Raw genomic sequence first — 22,205 nt, 5'->3', positions numbered from 1 at the left:
AATGTGGTAAGTAAAGCAGAAAAGGACTAAATAGAACCAAGAGAGGAAAGACAGAGGACAATCATTACCTCCCACCAAGTCCTTCAATTCGTTCTCTTTCCTTGGGAAGTTCTGGCTTATGGTCCTGTGTCACCTCCACAGCTCGGATAAAATCATCCTTGGGGTCATCCTGAATTCCAAGAACCACCCCTGAGTCGCCCACGTGAGCAACATACATCTTCAAGCCTCGGATGATGACCACACTGGCAGTTGTCCCTGACGTGCTGGGAAGACCTGTCATAGTCTTTGGCCATTCTGCTGTAATAGAAAAGAAAAAATTTTACTTTCAGGTGTATACATAACTACTGTGGCAGAATAAAAACTGCAACTTATGTTGAGTTAGCATATTAAAATCTGAATTAGCACACAAAAATATTTAAGAAACGTATTTTGAAAGCTATTAAAGAAGGACTTATGTTAATCCCTTCATTCTTACATTAATAAATTAATTTTATAGATAATGCAATTATATTGTGACCATCAAGGCAATCTTAGGAGAAAAATGTTACATCATAGGTTTAGTAATTCCACATAAGTCTTAGTCTTAACTACATTTAGTAGCAAGGATATGTTAAAAGTTTGATAGCATACTGGCAGCAGCTTATCATCTGTTTATATTAATTTTTCTCCAAAAAGATTTTCAGAAAAAGCCACTTGATTTGTTTTTAAAATAACTCTGCTGAATATTCATAACCTAATAAATAACATTTACCAAGCACCTACTGGATACCACTTCCTAAGAGCTTTACCTGTGCTAAGAGCTTTACCTGTATTATCTCATAACACTAACAATAAGCTAAGATCAGTTCCATTATTTTAATTTTGCAGATGAAGAAACCAAAACTTTGGTTAAGAAAGTTGCTCAAAATAACTCAAATATTTTAAGCAGCAAAGATCCCATGTAGCTAATTCCAAAACATATACTGATTATATTCACTATCATTTAAAACTTCTGAAATATTCTATGAAATGAAGTGTAGTCATTCAGTCATGCCTGAATCTTTGCAACCCCATGGACTGCAGCCCACCAGACTCATCTGTCCATGGGATTTTCCAAGCAAGGATACTGGAGTGGGTTGCCATTTCCTTCTCCAGGGGATCGTCCCAACCCAGGGATTGAACCCAGGTCTCCTGCACTACAGGCTAGATTTTTTACCGACTGAGCTACAAGAATAAAATATTCTATAACATTCAACAAATTACAGTTCAAGATAGCAAACAAAGTCTGAACACTGACATATTCTCCCCAGGAAATCCTACTGAAAGGACAGATTACAAATAATAAAAAGTCCTGAAACACAGTCATGAAACACAGAGAAGGGTCATAAGAAATCTGAGGAATTCCTGAAATTTTAAACAAATGGAACTGTATTGAGGGGAAAAAAATCAGAATGCAAAATTTGTAATTCAACATGAGGAAAAAGCAGTCAGTAAAGAAGGCAGTACATCAGTATTCCTTGTTAACAGAGTTCCAGGAAAGTTCAAAGAGGCAGTGACAAAGGCTGAAGTAAGGAATGGATGCTGGAAGCTTGGCAGATTCATTTAAAACTGTGGGAGTTTTAAACTGAGTGCCTAAACTCCCCACATGGTAAAAGGTGACACATTTACGTGCCTAAGATGCCAGTACTAACGACAGTGCGTGCATGCCAGTCGCTTCAGCCATGTCCAACTCTTTGTGACCCTACGGACTGTAGCCTGCCATACTCCTCCGTCCAGGGATTCTCCAGGCAAGAATGTTGGAGAAAGCTGATGTGCCCTCCTCCAGGGGATCTTCCCAATCCAGGCATAAAACCTCCATCTCTTATGTCTCCTGCATTGGCAGGTGGATTCTTTACCAATAGCACCAGCTGGGAAGCCTCAGTACTAACTATAATACTTCTCTTCTAATTAATTAATTTATTTTAATTGGAGGATAATTACAATATTGTGATGGTTCTGCCATGCATCAGCATGAATCAACCACAGGTATACATGTGTCCTCCCCATCCTGACCTCCCCTCCCACCTCTCTCCCCACCCTACCCTATCCTCCTAGCTTGTCCCAGAGCACTGACTTTGGGTGCCCTGCTTCATGCATCAAACTTGCACTGGTCATCTATTTTACATGTGGTAATGTGCATGTTTCAGAGCTATTCTCTCAAATTATCCCACCCTCGCCTTCTCCCACTGAGTCTAAAAGTCTGTTCTTTACGTCTGTGTCTCCTTTGCTGCCCTGCATGTAGGATCATGGGTACCATCTTTCTAAATTCCATATATATGCATTAATATACAGTATTTGCCTTTCTCTGACTTACTTCACTCTGTGTAACAGGCTCCAGGTTCATCCATCTCATTAGAACTGACTCAAATGTGTTCCTTTTTACAGCTGAGTAATATTCCATTGTATATATGTACCACAACTTCCTTATCCATTCATCTGGCAACGGACATCTAGGTTGCTTCCATATCCCAGCTATTGTAAATAGTGCTGCCATGAATACTGGGGTACGTGTGTCTCTTTCAGTTCTGCTCTCTTTTAAGGAAAGTGGTGCGTCTGCCGATGGGAACAACAGGATCTCAAAGGGGATGTGGGAGAAGAAATAAATTCCACCCCCGCCAAGTGGATGAGGTGCCACTCAACTTTTACAGCCATGAGCCTCCTCTAATATATCTAGACGGACTAGTTCTTTTCTTTTCCAAAATTATATATGCTGAAAGCCATCTCTTGAACCTTACAGTGCATCTCCCCGGCCCATCACATGATACAGGAATCCATCCTCCAGAGTGACCTGTCACTCACAACAGAGGGCTTCTTGCAGCCCAGGAAACAACTGCTGAGGGAAACCACAACAGCTACCAATACTGACGAAGCTAGAAATTCATGTGCATATGCCACATACACACGTAAAACCATCTGCAACAGTACCAGACACATAGTGAGTAGTCAATAAACATTGGTTTGCGGGCTTCTCTGGTGGCTCTGTAGTTAAGAATCTGTCTGCTAATGCAGGAACATGGGTTCAATTCCTGGTCCAGGAAGACCCCACAGGCCACAGAGCAACTAAGCTACAGAACCTGTGCTCTGAAAACTGAAAGCCACAGCTACTGAAGCCTGAGAGCCTGTGTTCAGCCACAAGAGAAGCCGCTGCAATGAGCAGCCCTCACTCACCACAACTAGAGAACAAGTCTGCACAGCTACAAAGACCCAGCAGAGCCAAAAATAAAATAAATAAATAAATTTTAAAAACACTAGTTGTTGTTATTACCATTATGTATTTAAGAAAAAAGCAAACAGCCTGAGAGACACCAAGTGGAGTTGCAAAAAAAAAAAAAGCCCCAAAGAAAACAGTTGTGGCTAGATTACTGGCATTGATAAGGTTCAATAAGGTCAATGGATATCAATACTTATATAAAATATCAATTCTATTTCTGTAAAATAGAAAAAATTACAAAATGTAACTTTAAAAACAAGATCCCATCCACAGTAACAGCAAAAGGTATGAAATATCTGGGAACAATGCTAACAAATCTCTAATAAGACATTCATGGAAAAGTAGAAAACCAGTGAACAAATAAAACAGCACAGATCCATGCATATTTAGACACTTGATATATGAACAGTGGAGAAAAGACAGACATGCAGTAAATGGAACTGAGACAAAATTTAAAAAATACTAACTCGAAGTTCCTGATGCCAAACACAAAAAATCAATTCCAGATACATTAAAGACCTAACATGAGGGACTTCTCTGGTGGCGCAGTCCCGCCAGGTTCATCCAGGTTGAACAATGCGGGGGACACGAGTTCAATTCCTGCTCCTGGAACTGAGTAGAGCAACTAATCCCATGCACCGCAACGACTGAGCCTGCGGGCCCTATAGCCCGTGCTCCGCAACAAGAGAAGCCACCGCAGTGAGAGCCTGCACACCGCAACTACAGAGTAGCCCCTGCTCACCGCAACTAGGGAAAGCCTGCGTACGGCAAGGAAGGCCCAGCAAAGCCAAAGTAAACTCATTTTTAAAAAAGACCTAACGTGAAAAGCAAAGTTAAAATGCTCAGAAAATGCACAAAAAGCTACATTCATGATCTCAAGGTAAAGAAGGATTTCCTAAAGACAAAAAATGGATTAGCCATATAAAATAAAATGATTGTGAACTTGTACTACCATCAAGACTTTCTATTCATTAAAAGATACTAGAGTGAAAAGACAACTCACAGAATGGAAGAGGATACATTTGTAACATATATGGGTCAAAGGAATAGTATCCAGAATACATAAAAACGCTCCACAAATCAAATCAATAAGACTACTCAACAGAAAAACAGATAAAGAGCCTAAACAGGCTTTGACAAACAAGGACATGCAGACAGCCAAGAAGCACGCGGAGATGTTTGGCTTCTTTAATCATCAGAGAAATACAAATTAAAAGCCACAACAAGATAACACACATAATTATCAGACTGCATAAAATTTGACAATAGTAAGTTAAGAATGTGGAATAACATGTTCTATCATCAACTACTGGTAGGAGTATGAACTGGTACAACTACTTTAGAAAACATCTAGGCATTATATGGTAAAGGTGAAGATAGGCATACTCTGTTCATTACCCTTTGGTATACACTATAAATTAATGCCCATGTGCACACAATACCTATGACTGCTCACAGCAGCACTGTTCATCTGGGCTTAAAAGGAGCAACTCAAATGTCCTTCAAGATAACAATAGATTATACTACACACCATGGGTAAGAATCTCACAAGAAGTATGAGATAAAAGAATACATACAGCATGCTTTTCTTCAGGAAAAAAAAAAAAATATATATATATATATATATATCATGTTTACAGGCAACAGGCAAACTATGAAGAAAAGTAAGTAAATCACTACAGAACTATAATCACCTAAGTCAAGATCCTGGTTGCCCCTTGGGGGAAGCGAGGAATATGAGATCAGAAGGGCCTACTGGGGTGCAGGCAATGTTCTCTTTCTTAACTGGATGGTGTTCATTTTATGATTATTTATTATGTACATTTATGTGTTACGGCCTTTTATGTATGCATGCTATATTTCAGGGTTTTTTTTTAAGTTTAAAGAAAAAAAAAAAGCAGCAGGAAAAAGGCATCAATTCTGCAAACATAGATCCCAGCAGACAGCTCTATAGACCATGCAGTTTTGCAGTCTGGTTATAGACATCATTCCTTAGAAGCTCAGCCTAGAGTATGGTATGTTTCTTTAGACCTTTATTTTATGGCTCTAGGTAAAACCTTTCCTTTTTTTTTTTTAAAGAAACTGGAAAAGATTGTTTTCTGCAGCTAAATATAATGAGAACAAAGTGAACTCCCAGAAAAAAAGAGTTCTTAAGCACATTCAGAAAAACAAAATTTACCTACAGTATACAAGTAATTCAGCTGTTGGCAAAAAGCACCTAAAATGAGATGAAAGGGGAGGAAAAAAGCTAAAAATAAAAAGGGTATTCAAAGAAATGTTAATGTTTAAATCACGTTTTTTGTCAAAAGCACTAATATATTATGAAAGATATTCTGCAATGATCTAAAAATACTGAATAATTCCTGCTCTCCCTCTTCATTTGAAATGTCACCTTTTATCATATGTTACATCTTGCCTCAGATCTATTTCTAGACTCATCCTACTAATCTATTTATGGTGCTTTTTAATAATTGGGAGTTTAAGTGTCCTCCAATTATTTTTCTTTCTCAATATTCTCTGAAGTATTTTTCCACATGAACTTCAGAAGTAACCTCCACCCTGTGGAGGTTCTGATTCAAACTGCAATGACTTTATGCATTAAGGAACCTGCCTCTTTATAATGTCTTCCTTAGCCTTTCTTGTTTTCTACTTTACATTTCAATCAAAAAACAAAAATGACTTAAAACTAGGAGCATATTAAAAACAGTATCAGATAGTATATGAATTCTGATTTAAGCATCCTTTAGAATATGTACGTAAGTCATTAAAACAAAGACTAATAAATTTTATAACACAAGAATGTAAAATTTATGGATGAAGTAAAGCTACTATAAACATGTATAGAAAGTATATGTTCTTTATAATAAGTTTAAATTTGGGGGTACTTATATACTTAACATGTATTAATATCTATTAATATATCCTGAGACTCATATGCAAAAGCCTTTGACTGTGTGGATCAGAAGAAACTGTGGAAACTTCTGAAAGAGATGGGAATACCAGACCACCTGACCTGCCTCTTGAGAAATCTGTATGCAGGTCAGGAAGCAACAGTTAGAACTAGACATGAACAACAGACTGGTTCCAAATAGGAAAAGGAGTACGTCAAGGCTGTATATTGTCATCCTGCTTATTTAACTTATATGCAGAGTACATCATGAGAAATGCTGGGCTGGAAGAAGCACAAACTGGAATCAAGATTGCCAGGAGAAATATCAATAACCTCAGATATGCAGATGACACCACCCTTATGGCAGAAAGTGAAGAGGAACCAAAAAGCCTCTTGATGAAAAAAAGAGGAGAGTGAAAAAGTTGGCTTAAAGCTCAACATTCAGAAAACTAAGATCATGGCATCTGGTCCCATCACTTCATGGGAAATAGATGGGGAAACAGTGGAAACAGTGTCAGACTTTATTTTTTGGGGCTCCAAAATCACTCCAGATGGTGATTGCAGCCATGAAATTAAAAGACGCTTACTCCTTGGGAGGAAAGTTATGACCAACCTAGATAGCATATTCAAAAGCAGAGACATTATTTTGCCAACAAAGGTCCGTCTAGTCAAGGCTATGGTTTTTCCAGTGGTCATGTATGGATGTGAGAGTTGGACTGTGAAGAAAGGTGAGAGCCGAAGAATTGATGCTTTTGAACTGTGGTGTTGGAGAAGACTCTTGAGAGTCCCTTGGACTGCAAGGAGATCCAACCAGTCCATCCTAAAGGAGATCAGTCCTGGGTGTTCATTGGAAGGACTGATGCTGAAGCTGAAACTCCAGTACTTTGGCCACCTCATGCGAAGAGTTGACTCATTAGAAAAGACTCTGATGCTGCGAGGGATTGGAGGCAAGAGGAGAAGGGGACGACAGAGGATGAGATGGCTGGATGGCCTCACTGACTCGATGGACAAGAGTCTGGGTGAACTCTGGGAGTTGGTGATGGACAGGGAGGCCTGGCGTGCCGCAGTTCATGGGGTTGCAAAGAGTCAGACACGACTGAGCGACTGAACTGAACTGAACTGAGACTCATTTAACTCTCAAGAGGTAGGCGCTGTTTTTTTTTTTTTTAAGTTTTGACTGCTAGTGTTTTAGTTTGTTGCTGCCCCAGGGCTTTCTCCAGTGTGGTACATGGGCTCACTGCAGTGGCTTCTTTTTGTGGAGCACAGGCTCTAAGCGTGAAGGCTTCAGTAGCTGTCACACACGGGCTTAGTTGCTCCTTAACATGTGGGACTTTCCTGAACCAGTGATCAAACCTGTGTCCCCTGCACTGGCAGGCGGATTCTTTATCCACTGTGCCACCAGGGAAGTCCGAGGTGGGTACTATCTTGATTCTATTTTAAAGATGAGGATACTCAGGTCACACAGGCAGTAAATGGAGAAACTGGGATTTAAACCCAGGCAATTCAACAGAGTCCTAATCACTGCACTAAGAATTTTTACAGCATTCTAACATCAAAATAGTACAGAACAGTAAAAGCCTTCAGGAAGCAATTTGAAAAACATGTATCAAGAGTCGTCAAAAGATAAAACATATTCTTCAACCAAATAATTCAGCTTTCGGAATTTTTTTTTCCTGAGGAAATATCCGAATGGAGGAAAAGGCTACGTTGCTTTTGTCGTTGCTTTAGTCACTAAGTCATGTCCAACTCTTCTGCGAGCCCATGGTCTGTAGCCCACCAGGCTCCTCTGCCCATGGGATTTCCTGGGCAAAAATACTGAAGTGAGTTGCCATTTCCTTCTCCAGGGGATCTTCCCAGACCAGGGATCAAACCCACCTCTCCTGCATTGGTAGGCAGACACTTTACCACTGAGGCACCAGGCAAGCCCTTATGTTGCTTTTACTTTAGCCTTTACTGACAGTATTAAAATACAGTACACATGTGTCTAACACACATTCCCGCTTCTAATACCAGCATCCCAGTTTTGTTCTGGAGTTCACAGCCTCCACTGCATGCAGGCTTTAGGAATGGAACAGAAAACCTGCTTGCTCCTGGCCTAGGTGTAGGCAAATGACCTGTGTCACTCTTTCATATATTTGCATCTTTAGATAGAAAGGCATAAAGCCAACTTTTGGAGCTGATTCACCCCAGAAACTAAAACCTTTCAATGAATGTCCACTAGTTCCTATCACCTACAGCCCCAGAGATCCCGGCTTCTGTCCACTGTGAAACCTGGTTTAGCCTTTAGTCTGATTCTGTGAGCTGCCTAACATCCTTCTAATAAACTCCCATGCTCTTTTCCCTCATCGTAGACTGAGTCACTGTGTTGTTTTCAAAGAATAGTAACACAAAACCAGTACCACAGAGCAGGCTGCAGGCAACTGAGTCTCAGAAAAATGTCAATTAGTTACGGAACCAATAAGGGATAGAAGACATTGAGTCTCTTGTTCATATTCCAGGTAGTAACCAGTGGTGAGACAGGGCTGAATTTATCAATAAACAGTAAGTGGAAAGTCTACGGTGAGCATACTAGCTCAGAATTACGGTAATAAAACTGCAAACACAGATCCAACTCCGGCCTAAGATTCCATGACTGAGAAACAACAAACAATTTGACATGACTCTTAAGGAGCTGGACTGTGTCCTTCCAAAAAAGATATGCTGAAATCCTAATACTCAGCACCTCAGAACATGCTCTTACTCGGAAAGAGGGTCTTTACAGAGACCGTCAAGTTAAAGCGTCGTGAGGGCGGGCTCTAATCCAGCGTTCTTACAGAAAGGGGAAATACGAACATAGAGACAGACAAACACACAGAGAAAAGATGCTGAACACATAAGGGAAAGAGTCGTTTGACTAGAGGGATGCTTCTGCAAGCCAGGGAGTGCGGGAATTCCTGGTAAACATGAAGCTAGAAGAGGTAAGGGATTTCCTCTGAGAGCTGTGAGAAGACAGAAACAGCACGGCCCAGCCAGAACCCTGATTTTGCGCTTGGGCCTCCAGACAAGAAACTTCTGTTAAGTCAACCAATTTTTGGTACTTTATTATGGAAGTTCCAGAAAACAAACACAATGATATAAAGGAAACAATTCAAAGATTTAGGGAAATAGGGACCTTAGATTAAATCTATTATATGAATATGCATCCCACTTATCCACCCCAAGAAAAGTTGAAAAGACTCTCTTCAACTTCAGTACTTAAAGTAATTAACACCAAAACCTTTTTTTAATTGAAGTATAGCTGATTTACAATATTGTGATAGTTTCAGGTATTCAGCAAAGTGATTTGGTTATATCTCTTTTTATATTTTTTTTTCTTTCTTTCTTTTTGGATACACTGTGTGGCATGTAGGGTCTTACTTCCCTGACCAGGAATCGAACCAGGCCTCTTGCACTGGGAGCTTGGAGTCTTTGACACTGGACTACCAAAGAAGTTCCTATATATTCTTTTTATTCTTTTCCACTATTGGTTATTACAAGACATTGAATGCATTCACTGTGCTATACAGATATGCTTACTGTTTATCTATTTTATATATGGTACACCAAAATCTTTTAAACACATTTTACTGACTTCTCTCTCTAAGCAAGAAATACTAAGGGAAGAGGCTGCCATGAAAATGGGTCTCCTGATTTCTGTGGGTGGGAAAATCCTGAGATGATGGAGATCAGATGTGAGCAGTTAATTACCCAAAGAAAATCTGGTATGGTTACTTCACTGACAACAGGGGAGAAGAAAAACTGGATCTCCAGAATGGTCTTTCAACAAAAAACAAGAAACAAAACAATCTTCCAAGTTTAAAGAATTGTTAACCATCTTCAAAGTGGTATGTGGCCATTTTCACACGCAGCTAAACACGGAGGTAAAGGAGATACCCACAACATTGAGTAACTACTGAACAACAACTCTAAGTTAAAAATTCTGGAGCTACAGAATACAGCCTCAGTCCACTGATAAATAAGAGCTAAGGCCCATGGAGGTTAGGTTCTAAAAAGACTTTCAATCCAGTCTACCTGAGACCCACTGGAATCCCAAACCTATCCCACAGCTTCTGGTCCCCAAATAACCTCAGCAACTAACAGCTTCCTCTCATGGTTCTTCAGTAATTGGTCAGAAAGTCTATTATGGTAGAAAAGGCCAAGTGCAAGACCACCAATAGCACTCTCTTCCAAAACAGCAAGTTAAAAGCATTATCACATCTCCCAAAGAACCACAAAGATTTGTGTCACCATTAAAGCATGAGCAGAGGGGATGATCTGATATAGTTTGACTACAACAAAAGTCTGACAGCTCTTAGAAAATGACAGGGGATTATAATCAAATGATGATGCCAAATATTGCTGCAGTTTTGATTTATCCTCTTTACCAAAACAAATAAACACACCTTGGTTATCTGGTATGCATCCAACTGCAGGGCTCTGATGAAACAGCTACCTAGATCCTCTTCCGATCAGACACCTGCTTCTTCAGGTTTACTTCCCCGCCCCCTCAGGAATAATCCAAAGAACTTTTTTCTTGAACCAGTAGAAAGTCAACCACCAACAAAATATACCATCACTCCCAAATACTATTATAGTATCTAATTCCTGTGTATAGTATCTAATTCCTGTCTCTCAGTCAAGTCCAACTCAGCGACCCCATGGACTGTAGCCTGCCAGGCTCCTCTGTCCATGGAATTTCCCAGGCAACAATACTGGAATGGTTTTGCCATTTCCTTTTCCAGGATTCTTCCAGACCCAGGGATCGAACCCGAGTCTCTGCGTTTCCTGCATTACAGGCGGATTCCTTGCCTGGAGGGTGAAATTTGAGGAACAGAATTGCAATATAAGCACTGGGAAAGCCCTAATTCCTATACCATCAGAATCAGGAAATTAACATTGAGAGCATACTACCACTTAATCTATAGATCTCACTCATTTTCATCAACTAGCCTAACAATATGCTTTATAATAAAAGATAAAATTCAGGACCCCTTGTTATATTTGCTTAGCATGTATCTTTAGTCACTTCCAACTTGGAACCTCAGTGTTTCCTCGATGCTTTTTAGGAACACTTGGCCAGTCATTTCAAGAATGTCTCTCAGTTTGGGTTTGTTTCATGTTTCCTCATGTTTGTAACCAGATTATGCATTTTTGGCAGGAACATCACAGAAATATGATCATCTCCCTGCAGGCAGTATACAATTTCAATTTGTCCCATGAAAAGTGATGCTACTCTTGAATCACTCAATTAAGGTGGTGTCTGCCAGGTTTCTCCCTATAATCTTTTTCTTTTTGTAATTAATACCTTTCACAGGGAGATTATCTGAGACAACATAAATATCCTTTGGAGTGAATTGAATGGTGCCCCCACCCAACACCAATAAAAGATATGCCCATCCAGAAGCTGTGAATGTGACCTAATTCGGGAAAAGGATCTTTGCAAATGTAATTAGGTTAAAGATCTTAAGAAGCGATCAGTCAGATTAGAGTGGGTCCTAAATCCAAAGACAAGTGTCCTTAAGACAGAAGGGGAGAAGACACAGGGGATATAAAGACAGTGGACACTGAACAAGCCAAGAAATGCCAAAAATTGCTGCCAGACACCAGAACCTAGAGGAGAGGATGGAACAGATTCACCCTCAGAGCCTCCAAAAGGGGATCAACCCTACTGACACCTGGATTTCAGACTTCTGGCCTCCAGAACCATGAGAGAATAAATTTATGTTGTTTTTAAGACAGCCAATGTGTGCTAACCACCCCTCTAGGGAACTCATTACAGCAATTCTGTTCCTCCAAGTTTTATCTACTAGTTTTAGTATTTATTGATGTTTCTTGGCTGAATCAACAATTATGATGGTTACCAAATCAAATTTTCTAGTTCCATCATTCTTTCTACATTCACTCTTGTAAAGAAAATCTTTACATCAGCTTTATTTGTAACAGGTAAAAGCTGTGGACAATCCAAATGCCTATCAATGGGTGAATGGATAAACAAACTGTGGTATATCTAGGCAATGGAATACCACTCAGCAAGAAGGAAAAAAAGGAATGAACTACATGCAACATGCGGCAGCAGAGATTATCTAATACTGATGGGAAGTAATGAATGATTAACAAAAATAGAAAAAATCAGTACTTGATAAATATGGCAAATTCATTCAGCACATGTGATGAGCAAGACAACGAAGGTCCTTGATACTAAAAACTGAAAAATATGAAACTAATGATACAAGCTTAAATTCCATGATTTAAAAAAGTTTTCTTCAAATTTGGGGAAGATTCTGGTGGCTCAGATGGTAAAGAATCTGCCTGCAATACAGGAGACCCAGGCTCAATCCCTGGGTCTGGAAGATGCCCTAGAGAAGGGAATGGCAACCCACTCCAGCATTCTTGCCTGGAGAATGCCATGGTCAGAGAAGCCTGGTGGGCTACAGTCCATGTGGTCAAAAAGAGTGGGACACAACAGAGCGATAAACACTTTCCAGTTCTATCTGGCTTTCTCTTGTTTCCCTTTACCCCTTCTGCCCCTCTTCTGCATTTGTCCATCTCTGTTTCTGTCTTTGAATTTAAGATAATGAAAACTATCTGCCAAACACAGAATCAACAATTTAGATTAAGACCAGTTTCTTCATAATTCATTCCTTTGGCCATATTCTTTTAAGTAAATGCTCTGATTTTCAGTTGAACAAATTAAAAAAAAAAATAAAACTTCCCATATTTCATTGTCCTTTACAAATACTGTGGCAAACTTCCTGTAATCACATCAGAGCTCACACTTCATTCATTTCAAGTGTATGTTGTTACCTTTCTAATGGTTCTCTTGATAACGTAAGTCAATGAACTATGATTCAAAGGAATAAAAGCTGCATGTTGTTCACTAACTTCTCTGAACTATCTAACTGCTACTGCTAAGTCGCTTCAGTCGTGTCCAACTCTGTGCGACCCCATAGACGGCAGCCCACCAGGCTCCCCCGTCCCTGGGATTCTCCAGGCAAGAACACTGGAGTGGGTTGCCATTTCCTTCTCCAGCACATGAAAGTAGAAAGTCAAAGTGAAGTCGCTCAGTCGTGTCTGACTCTTTGCAACCCCATGGACTGCAGCCCACCAGGCTCCTCTGTCCATGGGATTTTCCAGGCAAGAGTACTGGAGTGGGGTGCCATTGCCTTAAAAAGTTTCTGAGAGTGTTTAATCATAAAAACCATCCCATCATTTAATATTCTCTTGAAGGTCATTTGCAGTGGCATTGGAAAGGATAATAAGAACATTATTTCAAATGAATAAACCTACAAAAAAGTACACATAAACTTTGAAACATTATTTCTTAGAACACAAGCATAACACAGGAACAGTAAATCCACACATAGGAACATAAATAAATTAGACATATACTGTAACTTAAGATCAAGAAGTAATAATAAAATGAAAAAAAAATTTTAAAGAATATGTTGGGACTTCTCTGGTAGTCCAATGGATAAGACTCCATGCTCCCAATGCTGGGGGCCTGGGTTCAATCCCTGGTGGGGGAATTAAAGTCCCACACACTGCAACTAGGCCTGTGCTGTAACTACTCAGTCTGTGTGCTCCAGAGGCCATGAGCCCCAACAAGACCCAGCACAGCCAAAATAAATACATTTCAAAAAGAGGATATGCTGGGAATTCCCTAGCAGTCCAGTGATTAGGACTCCAAGCTTCCCACTGCTGGGGACCCAGGTTCAATCCCTGGTTGAGGGACTAAGACCCCACAAGCCACATGGCATGGCCAAAAGAAAAAAAAAAAAAAGGATATATTCACATTCTCTCTCACTCTATGCTATATTTATCAAGTCCCTCTGCCTCAAGACAAAAATAAGTCATATAAAAATTTTTAGATAATTAAGTTTTCCTTTGTATATTTGGCAAGGGTATATAAGCACTTGAACAATGCTAGAGAGGTCAACCTTAATGGTAATTAAATAAATGAAGAAGGCCTTAGGGGACTTCCCAGGCGGTCCAGTGGTTGACTCCACCCTCTGCTGAAGGGGGTGTGAGATCCATCCCAGATTGAGAAACCAAGACGTTGCAGGTCAGAAGTGGCCAAAAAATATAAGAGGGTGTGGTGTAGGAAGACAAAGAAGGCATTCTTTAAAAATATAAGAAAGCCCTCCCCACCCACTGGTATGGCTATTATTTTTTAAGAAAAGAAAAATATTAAATGGTGGCAAGAATAGGGAGATATCAGGACCCTTGGAGAACTGCTAGTGGCAATGTCAAACAGTACCACTGCTGTGAAGACAGTTTGGTGATTCCTCAGAAAGTTAAACACAGAATTACCAAATGACCCAGCCAGTCCACTTCCAGGTTTAGACCCCAAAGAACTGAAAACAGAGAATCTAACAGGCACTTCTACACTCAAGTTCATAGCAGCATTAAAAGATGGAAACAACCCAAATATCAATAGATGAATGGATAAAATGTGTGTATATACAGTGGAGTATCATTCAGCCTTAAAAAGGAAGAAAATTCTGACACGTGCTACAATTTGGACAAACCTTAAAGACATCATGCTAAATGAAATAAAATTCAAAAAGGGCAAATGTGGTATGGTTCTGCTTATATGAGGTAGCTAGAAGAGGTGAACAGCAACTGGAAGTAAAATAGAGGTTTACCAGGGCTGGAGAAGAGGATAATGGGAAATTACTGTTTAATGAGTACTGAATTCCCGTGTGGATAATGGATGAGTTCTGAAAATGTAGAGTGGTGATTGTTGCACAATCCTATGAATATACTTAATGCCACTGAATTATACACCTAAACCTGCCTAAAATGGTAAATCATATGCATACACATTATAATTTTTAAAGGTGGGAATTTTTTAATTAAAAAAAAAAGGTAAAAACACCCATTTAACCACCACACCCACAGAAATTCAACTAAACTAGCAGCGACTTTGGGCAAAGCCCTAGAAGATTAACTATAAGATGTGTAAGGCAGCATCTCTGCTCCCGAAGACCCCAAGATTTAGCCGAGAAACAGACAAAACACAGCAGTTATCTCACAATGGTGCGAATCATCTTTACAGGGATTCCACAAGACCAAAAGCATTTTCATAATACTTCTAAGTTTATTCGCCCTTTTCACTGTGTTGACATCTGTACTGATGGTTGAAAAGCGGTGGCTAGTAAAACTGCTGTTGCCTTAGCAGGAAGCAAGGCAGTGGTACCAAAGTGAACTAGTGGTCCTGCTGCTGCTGCTAAGTCGCTTCAGTCATGTCCGACTCTGTGCAACCCCATAGACGGCAGCCCACCAGGCTCCCCCGTCCCTGGGATTCTCCAGGCAAGAACACTGGAGTGGGTTGCCATTTCCTTCTCCAATGCATGAAAGTGAAAAGTGAAAGTGAAGTCGCTCAGTCGTGTCCGACCCTCAGCGACCCCATGGACTGCAGCCTACGAGGCTCCTCCGTCCATGTGATTTTCCAGGCAAGAGTACTGGAGTGGGATGCCATTGCCTTCTCCGACTAGTGGTCCTATATGCACTATAACCAGGGACTTCCCTGGCAGTCCAGTGGTTGACTCTGCACTTCCAGTGCAGGGGGTCGGATTTGATCTCTGATTGGGAAACTAAAGACCCCACATGCCTCAAAGTCAGCAAAACATAGCCACTCACTTCCAGTTTAAAAAAAGAAAAGGGAGGACTTCCCTTGTGGCTCAGTTGGCAAAAAAAAAAGGGAAACCAGTTTAACTTATGAATGTCCTTGATGATGCAATAAAAATTAATTTTATTAAACCTCCACCCATGAATACGTGTCTTTAACCTTCTGTAAAACAAGAGGGGAGGTGCATAAAAGGCTTCTGTTGCATAGTATGCCTGTGAAGAGGGAAAGCACTTGTGATTGAGTGAATTATGGAAAGAAGTAGCTACAATTTTCACAGACCATCATTTTTACTTGAAAGACTGATAAAAATGACTTAGTAAGACCTGAGCAGGGAATTCCCTGAGGTCTAGTGGTTAGGATTCTTGCCTTTCTTTTTATATATATTTATTTATTTGACTGTTCCAGGTCTTATTTAGTTATTCATTCTTCATAGCTCAGTTGGTAAAGAATCCACCTGCAATGCAGGAGACCCCGGTTCAATTCCTGGGTCCAGAAGATCCGCTGGAGAAGGGATAGGCTACCCACTCGAGTATTCTTGGGCTTCCCTTGTGGCTCAGCTGGTAAAGAATCTGCCTGGAATGTGGGAGACCTGGGTTCGATCCCTGGGTTAGGAAGATCCCCTGGAGAAGGGAAAGGCTACCCACTCCAGTATCATGGCCTGGAGAATTCCATGGACTATACAGTCCATGGGGTCGCAAAGAGTTGGACACTGAGCAACTTTCACACTTTCACTCCAAGTCTTAGTAGAAGCATGTGGGATTTTTACTCTTCAGTGTAGCATACGGAATCTTTTTTAGTCTCCAGAACATAGTTTTTGGCATGTGGAATCTAGTTCCCCAACCAGGGATCAAACCTGGGCCCCGTGCCCTGGGAAGGCGCTTAGCCACTGGACCACTAGGCAAGTCCCAGGTCTGTGATTTTTCACTGCTGTGTCCCTGGTCAGGACACTGAGATGCTGCAAGCCACAAGGCACAGCCAAAAAAAAGAAAGACTTGGGCATCTGGCATACATTTTTTTCAAAATGAAGTTTTTCAAGAAAAGCTGACAGTATTTGTTGCCAGTGATAAACTTCGAACTGCTGCTTAAAACCTCATATTTATTTGGCTGCTTTGGGCATTAGTTGCAACACTCGGGATCTTTGTTGCGTCACGTGGGATCTTTCCTCACGGGGCATGTCCTCTCTAGTTGTGGCATGCAGGCTCGGTACTTACAGGCCCGTGGGCTTAGTTGCTCTGAAGCAAGTGGGATCTTAGTTCCCCTACTAGGGATGGAACCTGAGTCCCCTGCATTGCAAGGCAGATTCAAAACCACTGGACCAGCAGGGATGTCCCCAAATCTCCTATTTTAGAATATATGTGTCCACTACCTGGTAGTGATGACAATAAACTTGGTAACTTCCCAATCTTAAGACTTCTCTGATGAGATCAGTGATAGTAACAAATGTGGGGATTGTATAATGAAATGCATCAATACTTGGAAGATCTACATAATTCAGTGAACCATTATTTTCCAAATGACTCATATACATGCCACAAGAACATATGTGGGTAAAAGGCTGATTCAAAGTGCAAGAGAAACCAATGGCTCTTACTGTTAAAATAGAAAAGTTCATTGATGATGTTTCAGATTCCACTTTGACTAATCTTAAGAAACTACCACTTTGGGGTGGAATATCCACAATTATCTGAAAAGACAAACTATTCCTCCCTTTTTCTACTACATATGTGTGTGAGACTGCCATATATAGCAACTTGATAAATTTGATTTAATCGAAATTAAAAATTTCTCTTTAAAAAACAATGCTAAAATAATGAAAAGACAAAGTGCAGACTAGAAGAAAATGTTTTCGCATTGTATATCTAATTAATGTCTTGTATTCAGAATGTATTAAGATCTCTCAAAGCTCAAAGAAACAAAAAATGGGCAAAAGATTAGAATAGTTATTTCAATATTTATTTTAGGGGGAAAAGTGATTTTTCACTTTAAAATGTCAACACACAATAAGCTTATTTTTAATAGGTTAAATTTCATTAATTTCTCTCTTTTTTTAAAAAAAGATTTATTTGTTTGTTTTTTGGCTGCGGTGGGTCTCTGTTGCTGCATGTGGGCTTTCTCTAGTTGCAGCGACAGGGAGCTCTTCTTCATTGCAGTTCTTGGGTTTCTCATTGCAGTGGCTTCTCTTGCTGCAGAGCCCGGGCTCTAGGCATCCAGGCTCCAGTAGCTGCAGCACAGGGGCTCAGGCAGTTGTGGCTCCCAGGCTTAGTTGTTCCATGGCATGAGGGATCTCCCCAGACCAGGGATGGAACTGGCGTCCCTTGCACTACAGTGCAGATTCTTAACCACTGGAACACCAGGGAAGCCCCTAAATTTCTCAGTTTTAACTTCTCATACAGTTAAATATGATAGATGTAGCCCACATAAACAAAAGCTGCTTAGAACCCTGAATCATTTGAGTACAAAGGGTTCTGATAGCAAAAAGTTTGAGACCCACTACTATAGCCTGACACACAGGAAGACTGTCAAGACTTCCATTTATGTAGCCTACTCTTTTTTTCTGCAAGTTTTGATGGTGGAGTATAAGGCTAACTGTGGGAACAAAGTAAGCTTTAACATTTGGTGTATAAATCTTGGTTCAAAAAGTACATATATGTCAAAGGACATACACATTCACATTTAACAGCAGGATTTCTGCTTTATTAAAAAATGTTCAAGTAACAGGGTTTGTATTTTATCCTTTCAGTGAAAACACATGGCAAATTTATGTTGCTCCAAGTGTACTCCAAAATACACAGGACTCTAAATGTTCTCTGTGTCTAATTTTCCTCTATCTTGTTTTGCTGTCCACTCCCACTTGCCCTACAAGCAATGAAATGACAAATTTCTGGAATATGCTGCTGGTGCTTTCAGCTGTGCTCTGCCTACACAAAAACAAAACAAATCCATAATAGGGGCCTCTGGGATTGGATGAAACAGCCTCCCACAGGCGGACTGGAGGTTCTATGAGTCAATCAAACAATTCTTGGCAGAAATCCAGGCAAACAGAAAACAGACTTTGAAAGAAGCTAGTCCACAACTCTATGACAATACCTTTTTAAAATGTTCTGTATTTGATTAACCTTTACACTCTTCTCTATGTCTCTGTTCCTCTGCTGAAAATAAAGCAACATTATGCTACCTTAAACAAGAGGACTTTCTTAAATAACAGAAGTGGTATTGTGTTTTCTCTAAAAAAAGATTCATGCCATTCATTCACAGCAATGCCTAAGCACCTACAACTCTGTATGATAACACAGGTTGGGTACAGAAACATCGGCTGCTTTAGAACACATTCAAAGCTTCGATGAAACTACAACTACATTGAATTTTTAGAAATTAGGATCTCCAATTCCTTTTGGCACATCAGTAATTCCTTATCTCTTCCTACTTTGACCGGTATCTACAATTTACAAGCACTTTTACGTGGGAACTGTTGAGAACCTCTGACATCAATTAGCCAAGGCAAGTACCAAAGGGCTGAAAAAAAAAAAAAGTGCGCTTTTGAAAAGCCCTAAACTGAATTTAACACATCCCGCTAACGGGGCCAGTTTAAGTGGTAAGAACCCATTCCATGCTTTTGTTTTTCATAAGCAGTACAAGCATAAAGATCCTAGAAACATCTGATGATCACCATACCGAATTCTTTCCCAAGACTAAGTCGCTGGATGATAACTTTTTAGCCTCTCTACTATAGCCAACAGCTTACTCCAACTACCAGCCACCCGGGGTCAATTTTGGAGGCCTGACACCGCCGGTAGGCGGCCACCGATAGGAACAAGTCCTTCAAGAGCAAAATTATGACAGATTCGAAGGAGATACTTTTTTTTTTTTTTTTTCGCCATCTCCCGCTTCCTTCGCGCGTCCTGGGTAGCAACCCGTCTTCAGTGCATCTTTAGGCCAAAATCTGGCGCCAGGTTTCAAACACGCTTTCCGGCTGGCTGCCATCAGAGTGGAGTAGCGAAGGAACGAGGGGACGGCTCCCCACCGATCCTGGCCGGGGTGGGGGGGGGGTGGAAATAAAGCGAGGGATGTCTGAAAGGAGACCACAACCCTCTCCTTCCGAAAAGCCACTTTCCTTTGCCCGGAGCCCCCCATCCTGGAAAGTGCGCTGAGAGACCCTGGAGTCTTCCCTCCCGTCGATGGACACACCGAGCGCCCTCGGTGGCCGGGGGTTGGGGGGCTCGCGGGGCCGGCGCGACAGAAAGCCCCCAACTGCCCGGAGAAGAGGAGGGGGGAGGCAGCGGCAAGCCGGGGAACTCACCCAGCTTCTTCCACATGGCGAGATGACAGGCGAGGAAGCCTTTGCGGATGGCGGCGCACACCTTCGCCGGCTCGGACGACGTGAAGCCCCTCTGCTTCTTAATGAAACCCCACAGGTGCTCGCGGGCGAACTGCGCCGCCTCCCGCCCGCCGTGCCCGTCGCAAACGGCGAAGAAGGCCACCGAGGAGCGGCGGCGGCAGCAGCGGCCGGGAGCCGGCGAGGCCCCGGCGTCGGACGGCGCGGCGCGAGCCTCCCGGGCGGCCCCCGCGGCGCCTCTCCCCGCCACTTCGCCGCTGGCCGGGGGCGGCGGTGACCGCGGCGGAGGCGGCGGCCGCGAGGGCGATCGCCGCGGCGAGAGCTCTTCCTCGGCCGCCGGCTCGGGCTCCACAACGATCTGAGTAACGTCCTCCATGTACTTCCTCCCGCCCTGGTCGGAGAAGACGCTCACTCCCAGCGAGTACAGCCCCGCCATGGCCGGCTGGCCGCGATCCCGCCGGTCCCGCGCGGCCCGCCGAGTCCCAGCGGCGGGAGGCACCCTCGGCGCTCGCCAGCCAACTATTGTTTATCTCCGACGAGGCCGAGCCGGAGGAGGGGGCGGTCCCGGAGGGCGGAGGTAGGGGGGGCGCGCGCGATGTCGGGACTTGTCCGCGAGAGCTGGGCCCGAAAGCCGGGGGTGGACGGGGCCCAGCCGCTGCGCCTGCGCAGTAGGCCTCCCCCGCCCGCCCGTGCCCACCACACAAATCCGACGTTCTCGCCGGCTGACGTCACTCGGCTCTGCGGAGCCGACCAATCCGGAGTCGAGTTGGCGCGCGCGCCCGCCCTCCGCCCCCAAGCCTCGCCCCTCCCTGCAACGGCCGCGCTCCTCCGTCCTGACCCGCGCGGGCGCTGGGGGCGCGCCCGATATGCCCGGCTTACGCCTCGCCACAGCTGGCGGTTTTCGCCGTCCGGCTTTTTCGGCGGGTGCTAAAACGCTTTATCTGTTAGTCTGCTGGCACCTTTTGGCTCAGTCCCTGGGATCACGATGCATGCGGCCGCCCAGGGCGTGCCGCTGCTTGACTTGCGGGGAAAGCCGTGTGGGCTCGGGCCTCCGGCAAGTCCGGAGAATCTGCCGGGAAGAGACCTTTCATTTCTTGAACTGAAATGGCGGGAAACCTCACTTCGGAAGGTGGTTTGCGAACAGGCTGGGGGAAAAAAAGCATGCCACCGCCGAGCTGGATTTGGGTGGGATGGATCCGACCGGCAGTTGACAGCGCAAATCTAACCTGTGTTAAGAAACGTGCGATTTCCATCTGGTCGACTACCCAGTCGCGTTTCACGTACGTCGGAGACTGAAAAGACTTATATTTTAACTTTTTTTTTAAACATCTTTTCACCTTTTGTTGAAAATAGTTTTTCCCACGAGCCCTGGGTGCAAACATTTTACTCCTTTGGTGGGATCACTTGAAAATAGGTTACAAAAACTGCCCAGTGCTACAGAGCTCCAACAGTTCGGTAACCTTCCCGCGTCTTCTCCCAGCAAGTTACAATCTGTGAGCTAAAACCTTTGCACGGATTTCAACAGCACTAAAGCAAGCCTCGGAGTGGGCAGGTTGGCATGTTGTCAGCAACGAACGTTCTTGGGAATCAATTTAAAGTTCACTTTGTCAGTTTTTGACCGCTTCACCATCAGCTCTCCTGTGTGTTCTTTCCAGTAGAGCCTTGGAGATTTTTAAGTGGAATGATGCTAGCACTGGGAATGGGGAAAATGTTCATTTTTTGACATGTGACACAGACGTAAAATAGGAAAAACCCTTCTACCAATAAAATATAAATAAAAATCATTTCAAAATGTAGCAACTCTGACTAGATCAATTAAATTGAAAATGTACTCAAAGATAATACCCTGCATCAAAATGCACTAGGCCAGGTGGTTCCAGAGTGTAAAAAAACTCGGGGAAAAAATCCAGCGTGTTCTGAAAGATGATCATAATCCTGTCATCAAAACCTGACAATTATAACACTGGAAGGAAATGATAGCCTATATTTCATAGCTATTAATAAATGAAAAAAACCCGAGTGAAATATTAACTATTCTAGACCCGTGTCCTCAGTAACACCACCTGAGAGAACATCTTGTATAGCTCTGTACTACTCTTCTTAA

At 42.4% G+C, this 22,205-nt stretch overlaps 1 protein-coding gene across 2 annotated transcripts in view; it reads right to left on the bottom strand.

Annotated features, from left to right (window-relative positions):
• The window catches only part of PPM1D (protein phosphatase, Mg2+/Mn2+ dependent 1D), a 62,116-nt gene extending 41,358 nt beyond the window's left edge, over positions 1-20,758 (bottom strand). The window contains exons 1-2 of one of the 2 annotated variants that reach the window (XM_055577398.1): positions 20,066-20,758; positions 69-294 (exon numbers count right to left, since the gene is read on the bottom strand). In XM_055577398.1, the coding sequence (XP_055433373.1) occupies positions 69-294; positions 20,066-20,537 (698 nt within the window). In that variant the 5' untranslated portion in view covers positions 20,538-20,758. Of the gene's footprint in view, positions 1-68; positions 298-20,065 lie in introns of both variants that reach the window. The other variant, XM_055577397.1, reaches the window with a different exon arrangement.
• Positions 20,759-22,205: the final 1,447 nt, after the last annotated feature.

This window comes from Bubalus kerabau, chromosome 4 (assembly GCF_029407905.1).
Source record: "Bubalus kerabau isolate K-KA32 ecotype Philippines breed swamp buffalo chromosome 4, PCC_UOA_SB_1v2, whole genome shotgun sequence".
Lineage (NCBI taxonomy): Eukaryota > Metazoa > Chordata > Mammalia > Artiodactyla > Bovidae > Bubalus > Bubalus kerabau.
The sequence above is the reverse complement of the archived record's forward strand: the minus strand, read 5'-3'. Positions and strand labels throughout refer to the sequence as shown.